The sequence below is a fragment of the Malurus melanocephalus genome, unplaced genomic scaffold (assembly GCF_030028575.1).
Source record: "Malurus melanocephalus ecotype Western Australia unplaced genomic scaffold, MMel_1.1 scaffold_243, whole genome shotgun sequence".
NCBI classification, from domain to species: domain Eukaryota; kingdom Metazoa; phylum Chordata; class Aves; order Passeriformes; family Maluridae; genus Malurus; species Malurus melanocephalus.
Genome location: NW_026623475.1, coordinates 1,083,847 through 1,092,648, shown reverse-complemented (window position 1 = coordinate 1,092,648; position 8,802 = coordinate 1,083,847). Strand labels below are relative to the sequence as shown.

General features: G+C 53.1%; 2 protein-coding genes across 4 annotated transcripts in view; both read right to left on the bottom strand.

The window, feature by feature from the left end:
* Window positions 1-3,841, bottom strand: part of TRIM33 (tripartite motif containing 33) — a 44,501-nt gene extending 40,660 nt beyond the window's left edge. For all 3 annotated transcript variants that reach the window (XM_057375199.1, XM_057375197.1, XM_057375198.1), the window contains exon 1: window positions 3,402-3,841. In XM_057375199.1, the coding sequence (XP_057231182.1) occupies window positions 3,402-3,828 (427 nt within the window). In that variant the 5' untranslated portion in view covers window positions 3,829-3,841. The remainder of the gene's footprint in view (window positions 1-3,401) is intronic.
* Window positions 3,842-5,229: 1,388 nt separating this feature from the next.
* BCAS2 (BCAS2 pre-mRNA processing factor) lies at window positions 5,230-8,415 on the bottom strand. Its single transcript, XM_057375249.1, has 7 exons — window positions 8,286-8,415; window positions 8,111-8,203; window positions 7,865-7,935; window positions 7,569-7,730; window positions 6,828-6,878; window positions 6,192-6,272; window positions 5,230-5,663 (listed from the first exon to the last, which is right to left on the bottom strand). Exons 1-7 carry the CDS (start codon window positions 8,376-8,378, stop codon window positions 5,534-5,536), a joined length of 681 nt encoding a protein of 226 aa, XP_057231232.1. The 5' UTR covers window positions 8,379-8,415; the 3' UTR covers window positions 5,230-5,533.
* Between the last annotated feature and the right edge of the window lie 387 nt (window positions 8,416-8,802).

Here is an 8,802-nt window from a genome sequence, read left to right as displayed (position 1 = left end):
AAGAAAGCAAGCAGGAAAACATCACTTGGAATTCTCTTATCTGCATGAAGAGATGCTGAAAGATAGAGCAGGCACATAATCCAGCAGTGAGATTCTGCAGCAAAGTGGAACCTGCCTCAGGTACAGCTCCAGGCACCACTTCTCTTTAATTCTTCCTTCATGAAAAAGCACCTGCTCGGGGTGGAGGAGACTCRAGAAGCAGCAAAAGTGGAAGTGACACTTTGTGACTACCAAAACAGGGAAGGAACCTGCGTGACTAAGCACTGGGGTGCTTCTCTGGAGGCTCACAATGTCCATTTTCTGATTTACTGGGTACCAGCTCCTGTGTCACTCCAAGGATTCCATTCTCGGGGTGCAGAGGGAGCTGCCCACAAAGATGCTGCCCCCATTTGCTGCTCCATGGCTCATTCTGTGATCCTACAGGCTGAGGAAACACCACAGTTGGATCCGCCACAGACCCTGAACAGGACACCCCCACAATCCCACAACAACTGGGGTGGGAAGGGACCTCTGGAGATCCCCCAGCCCAACCCTGCCAAGGCARGRTCAYCTGGAGCAGGGGACACAGGAACACATCCCRGTGGGTTTGGGATGTGTCCAGAGGGAAGGATGTGACCTCCCTGTGTAGCTGTTCCCATGTTCTGTCACCCTCCATGGAAACAAACTCTTCCTCGCATTGARGCAGAACTTTTTTTGAGTTTATGGCCACTGCTCCTTGTCCTATKACTGGGCACCACCAAAAAGGGTCTGGCACCATCTCTGACCCACCCTGGAGATATTTGTATGGGTTGATGGGACTCCCTCTCAGTATTCCCTTTCTCCAGACTAACCAGGCCCTGCTSCCGCAGTCTCTCCTCACAAGAAAGATGTTCCAGGCCCCTGCACCTTGCTCACGGCATCTAAAACTTTTTGCTGCAGCAATCCAAAGGTGAACTCTTTCTGCACCAAAGCACAGCAACAAGCACTCTCAAAATGTGTGCAACAACAAGTGATATTGCAGTTTACACACAGTGATTCCTACACCTGTATCCGACAGACACAGCAAGACTCAGTTAATCCTGTGAATTGCTTATAAAACAAACCCTGCTTCCCAAGTTCTGGRTATGTCACAAATATATCACTGTCCTGGGAGACAGGCAGCCCCTGTGGCTGTCCCTGGATCCTTGGAAGTGTCCAAGGACAGGGTTTGGAGCAGCCTGGGACAGTGGAAGGTGTCCCTGCCCATGGSAGGGGGTGGAACTGAATGAGTTTTAAAGTCCTYTCCAAACCAAAGCACTCTGGCACTTTATGATAGAGCACAAAACATAGAATCTGGAATTTAAAAACATAGCTCACAAGACCGTCTGAGTGCTTTGGTGAGTGCATTTTCAAACTATATTTAATACATCATCTTTTTAAAACCAAGGAACTTTCAAACAGCAGATCCTAGAAGAACTAGGATAAAAAAATCCCTACCAAGGCAAGTTAATTCCTACACTGTGCAACACAGGAAAGGCTTGAGTGCAAAGATGTCATCTTGCTGACCATAGAGCTCATTTAGGACCTGCAAAACCACTTACCAGGGCCCTACCTCAGCCTGCACACCACAGCCTGTGAGTCACCCATCCTAAATCTCCAGCAGCTTTTCAATTCCATCCCTGAACACATAATATATAAGAAAAATAACCCTCAGTCTGTGATTCTGATCAGAACACGTGGAAGGAGCAGGGCACTCCTGTTCCCTGGCACAAGTTATGTGCGGGCAGAGCCCCCGGGCACAGCTGACCGACAGCAGTGCCAGCTTTTATCTCAAAGCACAGGGAAGCAGGTGCAGCACACACAGCATTTCCACCTGGGCAGGTAGCATTGCAACAACGGTGAACTTTAATTTAATTTTAATTTAATTTWAGACACRTTYGACCCCAGCGCTGCARAACAGAGCAGCTGCCCACCTCCTTCCTGACTCGCCTCCACTGTGTCACCCCCGAGAGCCACAAAACAGACTGAAGGAGAAAATGACAGAATATTTGGGGTTAGAAAGGGCTTTTNTCCAAACCAAAGCACTCTGGCACTTTATGATAGAGCACAAAACATAGAATCTGGAATTTAAAAACATAGCTCACAAGACCGTCTGAGTGCTTTGGTGAGTGCATTTTCAAACTATATTTAATACATCATCTTTTTAAAACCAAGGAACTTTCAAACAGCAGATCCTAGAAGAACTAGGATAAAAAAATCCCTACCAAGGCAAGTTAATTCCTACACTGTGCAACACAGGAAAGGCTTGAGTGCAAAGATGTCATCTTGCTGACCATAGAGCTCATTTAGGACCTGCAAAACCACTTACCAGGGCCCTACCTCAGCCTGCACACCACAGCCTGTGAGTCACCCATCCTAAATCTCCAGCAGCTTTTCAATTCCATCCCTGAACACATAATATATAAGAAAAATAACCCTCAGTCTGTGATTCTGATCAGAACACGTGGAAGGAGCAGGGCACTCCTGTTCCCTGGCACAAGTTATGTGCGGGCAGAGCCCCCGGGCACAGCTGACCGACAGCAGTGCCAGCTTTTATCTCAAAGCACAGGGAAGCAGGTGCAGCACACACAGCATTTCCACCTGGGCAGGTAGCATTGCAACAACGGTGAACTTTAATTTAATTTTAATTTAATTTWAGACACRTTYGACCCCAGCGCTGCARAACAGAGCAGCTGCCCACCTCCTTCCTGACTCGCCTCCACTGTGTCACCCCCGAGAGCCACAAAATAGACTGAAGGAGAAAATGATAGAATATTTGGGGTTAGAAAGGGCTTTTAAAGGTCATGAGTTCAACCCCTCTGCCACAAGCAGGGACACATTTGACTAGATCACGTTGCTCAGARCCGGCTCCRGTCYGACACTGAAAGTTTCCAYCACCTCCCTGAGCAACCTGTTCCAGTGTTTTAACACCCTCACGGTAAAACACKTCTTAAACTTAACCTAAACCCATCCTCCTACAGTTTAAAAACATTAACCCCTGTCCTACCGCAACAGGTGCAGCTAAAAAGTCTGTCCCCAATTTTTTTTTTTTTTTTACAGACCCTCCTCAGGTACTGGAAAAGGATCTCGCGGAGTTTCTCTTCTCCAGGCCGAACAATCCCAATTCCCCCGCCCTTCCCTCCCCGCAGCGCTGTTCCATCCCTGTGACCAACTCGCTGCCCGCTCCAACAGGTCCTTGCCCTTCCTTCCCTCCAGGAAAACCCGCAGGACGCGACCCCCGCTCCCAATTCCAACAACTTCCCAACTTCCATCCCGCTCTGCCCCGCCACGGATCCCCCCGCGGGATCGGTGCCGCCGCGGCCCCGAACGCGGCCGGGAAAGCCCCGCGGCGGAGGAGCCGATCGGGTGGAACGTCCCGGAGGAGCCGCCGGCCCCGCGCTCACCTTGCTGCACGTCGCCGTTGGCGCCGCCGGGCACGGGCACGGTGAGCTGGCGCTCGGGCTCGGGCAGGCAGCGGCGGCAGAAGGAGTGCAGGCAGGGCAGCAGCTTGGGCTCGGCCTCCCGCCGGCTCTGCAGGCTCTGCGCGCACACCGCGCACGTGTCCAGCAGCGAGAACGGCGCCGGAGCCGCGGGCGTCAGCGGCGGCACCGGGCTAGGGCCGGGCCCCGCCGCCGCACCGGGCCCCGCCGCCGCCTCGGCCTCGGCCTCGCCGCCGCCGCGCTCCGCCGCCGCCGCCCCGGGGCTCTCGCGCTCTTCGGGCGGCGCGGCGGCGGACGGCGAGGCGGCGGGAGGCTCCAGGCCGCCGCCGCCGCCCGGCGCGGCCTCGGCAGCCGCGTCCCCACCGCCGCCGCCTCCTTTGTTTTCCGCCATGTTTCCTCCTTTGAACCCGACCCCCGCTCCGCGCACGCTCCGCGTCACCGCGTCACCGGGCGGGACCGGGCGGGACCGGCGCCGCGCACGCGCGCGCGCTCCCGCGGCAACGGCGCGGCCGCTGGGGCGRTGTGTGACGTCACGGGGAGGCGGGGCGAGTGGGCGGTGGCCGCGCCCAGGGSTGAGATTCTATTGGGCGGTGCTGGCGGGCGCCCAGCCAATGGCGGTGACGGCAAGGGGATGGCCACGCCCCCCGGGAACTTCCCCGGGAAGGGAAGCCGAGACAGGAAACGGAGCATCGGGACGGGGAATAACGAACCGGGCCGGGGAATAACGAACAGGAACGAGGAGTAACGAACATGGACGGGGAATAACGAACCGGGCCGGGGAATAACGAACAGGGACCGGGGAATAACGAACAGGGACGAGGAATAAAAAACAGGGACGAGGAGTAACGAACAGGGACCGGGGAATAACGAACAGGGCCGGGGAATTACGAACCGGGACGAGGAATAAAACAGGGACCGGGGAATAACGAGCCGGGCCGGGGAATAACGAACAGGGACCAGGGAATAACGAACAGGGACCGGGGAATAACCCATCGAACTGGGGAATAACGCACCAGGACGGGGAATACTCACCGGGACGTGAAAGGGGAATAACGCACTGGGACGGGAAATAACACACAGGGGCTGGGGAACAACGAACCGGGCTGGGGAATAACGCAACGCGAATAACCCATCGGGAGGGGAAATACCCATCGGGCTGGGGAATACCCCGTGGGGAGGGGGAATACCCCATGGGGAAGGGGAATAATGCACGGGGCYGGGGAAAAACCCTTCCCGACTGGAAATAACACACACGGGCGGGGAAATAACCCGTGGGGAAGGGGGAATAACCAACCCATAGGGACGGGGAATACCATGCGAGGATGGGGAATAACATGCTGGGCTGGGGAATAACGCATGGGGACGGGAATAACGCATGGGGAAGGGGAATAACACACCAGGATGGGGAATACTGCACCGGGATGGAAAACACCGGACCTGGACTGGGAATAACACACTGGAATGGTGGACAGAGCAGGGGGATGGGGAATGGCATACTGGAATAGGGAAAAGGACACTGGGACAGGRTGTCAGGCTGGGAATCAGAGCATGGGGACAGGGAATAGGGCATTGGGATGGGAAAGAGGAGGAATAATGCACTGGGATGAGGAACAGCGCAGCAGGTGGCACTGGAACCCTGCCTGTGGGCATTGAACAGCCCCAGTGCTGGGGAGACTCCCCCAYCCCAAATTCCAGTTTCCCCCACCCCTGCAGGGGATTCAAAAGCTCCATCTGCCTCAGCCACCTCCTCCACAGCTCCCAGGCTTTGAACATGAGGCAGAAACCAAACAAATAGCAAAACGAGATTTATTAAAGGCGCAGGGGGAAACACAAAAACATGAATCTTCTTCTAAGAGCTCCCACTTTAGGCAAAACAATTCACAGTATATTTAATTGWGCCTATAATACATTTAAACAGGATGTTTTGAGTCCACCCTACCTCCTCCTAGCATTTAAAACAAGGAAAAGAAACAATGGAAACACCCTTTTATCACCTCACACAATTGCAATTAGAGGTGTCTACAGACACACTGCATCTCCAGAGTCTCTGGTTTGTGGTTTTTAACACAAGCTGCACTAAGACAGTCAGGATTAAGTCACTGGAAGTCTTGCTGGATATTCTCCTTGTTTGCTTCYCCATGCTGCTGCTTGATTTGTGAAATTTCATTCTCCAGTTGCACAATAGTTCGTTCAATCTCATAATTTTTACTGACAAGAGAGACCCACCTGAAAGGAAAAGGAAAAAAAAAAAGAAGTCTTTTAAGTGTAATGTAACAGCCCTCTGGTTTAAAATCAGAGACAACTATTGCTCCAAAGAAAGCACAGACACCCAATAAAGCAGTATTTTAAATACCCAATAATCCTCAATTTACAATAACAGTTATGTGAACAACCAAAGTGATAATGAGTAATTTTTAACCCTGTTAAACAACATAAACATACAAAAAATTAAATGTCCTAGACTCATCCACTAACTGCCAATATTGAGATAATGAAGAGTTTAAGACAGTTTAGGCAATTTGAAGCAGCTAATAAATATACCCTCTTCCCATCTGTTGATTCACTCAACTTCAGTAACAATAATACAGAACCAAACTACAAATAACATTAAAACACTTTGTGCAAAGCAATGGTGACCAAGTGTTCACATCCTACAGCTGCACTGAATTTCAAGGGGAAGAAGAATTTCAAGTAAATTTCAAGAAAGGCTAAACCTGTGGAAGGACTATCAGAGAGAGAAATGTCAATACTCACGTGGATTCCATTTCTCGTAGCTTAGCCCCAGCTGTGAGCTGCATGTTTTTCCGCTGCCAGTTCAGGTCTTGAATATTTTTCCTGGGGAGAAAGAAATGTAATTTTTTTTCTCATTTCTTTAACATCTGCAGTACCTGTTGCTAATTTCCAAGTACACTCAATCCCTAGATGTACTACCAGAAAACATCARTGTAGCCAGAACTGAAATTACAACATCCAGATGGACAAATCCCAGTACAGGGCTCACACAGAACCCYGAGATGAATAAAAGGCCAAGCCCACCATCAGGGAATATCCCTTTGCAGAGACAACTGCACATTAAATTATCAGTAGTGAAAAGGAAGCATTACTACATTTCAGAGAGGACTACACAATCCATTCTACTCAGAGCAGAAATTCAGACAAAACAAAATAAAAACAAACAAATCAAACATAAAAAATTTTGAGTAGAACAGGTATTATGAATGTAATATGCCCTGGGGGAGGGCAGGGTCATATTTATTAATTATTGTTATTACTGGGTCTTCTTCTCTGTGACCATGGCAGCAGCATTTAAACCAGCCTTTGCACATCTTGTTGGGAGAGAAAAGATTCACTTCCAATTTCAGCACAAAAATATAAATAAGGATGTCTCACCTCAATTTCTGAAGCTCTTTCTGGGCTTGCTCTATCATATGAACCAGGTGTCTGATGACAGAATGCAAGCAAAGCATTAAAATCACACAACTGACCCATTTAAATCAGCCCCATTTAGTCTGACATTTCATTTCCCAGAGTAAAGGATTCAACAAGCACCTGCAACCCAAACACAGTCCCAACCAGCAAATCCTTTACCTGCTGCCCTCCTCCTGAGCTAAGGAACCCTCAGCCTTCTCTCTGAGCTGTTTTGCATGTCATTGGCCTGTTCCTTTACTTTAAGCTCAGCCAAACCTTCTCAAACGGGACATTAACATTCTCTGTCTCAACAGCTCCAATGCTTCCTGCAGCCATACTCTAGAACCTTTTCTTGGTTTTTGGAGCCACTTTAATAGGTTTTATTACAGCTCCAGGCTAAGCCCAGGATCTGTAGTAAGCCATCTTCATTTCTATTATTAAGTTGTTCTTTCACAGGCTGCCACTAGCCTTAATTAACACCCATTATCATCAACGAAACCCCACAAAATTCAAGATTGGGATGCATTAAAACATYCACTRTTTCTTRGCCACAGAGACCACTGCTTCTCTTTGAGATCAACCTCCTCCTTCACTCCCAGATCTCTCATAGGAGTTCATTTATTCCAGGCTATGTTCTAAAGATCCCCATAGACTAACACACGCAAGAAAAACACAGAAATTCAACTCAGAACTTTGTGCTCAGCAGAGCAGCTGAGGCCTTACTCATTGTACACCTTCCAGGCGTTGCAGCCGTGCTGGGACATGAGCTCCAGATTCTCGATGCGCACGGCCTGGTGCTCCAGCTGYGCCATGGAGTTGTTCACGCACTCTTGCCACGCCGTGATGTCGTTCTTCTGCCCGGAGGATGGGGCTGGCAGCTCGTACCTGCAACGGGCACCGGGCACTGCTCGCCGGGAGCACCGGGCACCGCTCGCCGGGAGCACCGGGCACCGCTCGCCGGGAGCACCGGGCACCGCTCGCCGGGGACACCGGGCACTGCCCAGGCCGGCCCCACTCACCTCTTCATACTGAGCAGCTCCAGGGGCTGCCGGGCTGCCAGGCGCTCGAACTCGTTCCGCATGATCTCGGTCTGCGGGGAAGGCAGAGGTGAGGCGGCGGGAGGGGACAAGGGGGGTACGGGGGGCGACACAAGCGGGGTATTGGGGGGACACACAGTGGGGTACGGTGATGGGGGCCCGCCCGGCGTACGGGGAGCCGGGTACAAGGTGGGGTCTGCCCGGTATATAGGAGCCGCCTCAGCTCACCTCGAAGGCGCTGTAGTCGTGCGCGGGCAGGTAGCTGAGGTAGTTCTTGGTCGGCCGGTACCGCCGCGTCTCCTCCTCCACCAGCGCCGCGGCCTAAYGCACACASAGYGTCAGRCGGGCAGTCCGCCCCGCCACCCCGRCCCCRCCCCGGCCACAGCCCCGACCCCGCACGCACCGCTTCCCGSACGCCCGGCGCCTCGTAGCCCTGGTCGAAGTAGGGCAGCGCATCCACCACCACGTCCCCGGCCACCAGCCCCGGGCCSGACATCTTGGCCGCGGCCGCGCGCTCTGCGCGTGCGCAAGGCTCCCGCCACGCCCGCTCCGCGCGCGGCTCCTGCGCAAACCCCGCCCCCTCCCATTTGGCTCCGCCCCTCCCGTCTGACCCCGCCCCCTTCCGTGCTGCTTCCGCCCCGGCCCCGCCTCTCCCCGATCCGTCCCCGCCTTTCCCGGTCCCGCTCCGCCCCCGCCACTCCCGGTTTGTCTCCAGCCCTGTCCCCGCCGCTCCCGGTGCGATCCCGACCCCGCTCCTGCCCCTCCCTGCCCGGTCCCGCTCTCCCGGAGCGACCCCAGCCCTGGTCCCGCCCCTCCCGCCGAGGCCACGCCCCCTTAAGGAACGGAGACACGTGAAGGGTTGGATCCATGAGCTGTTATTGATCCACGAGCTGCTATCGACTCATGGAACTCGTTATCGA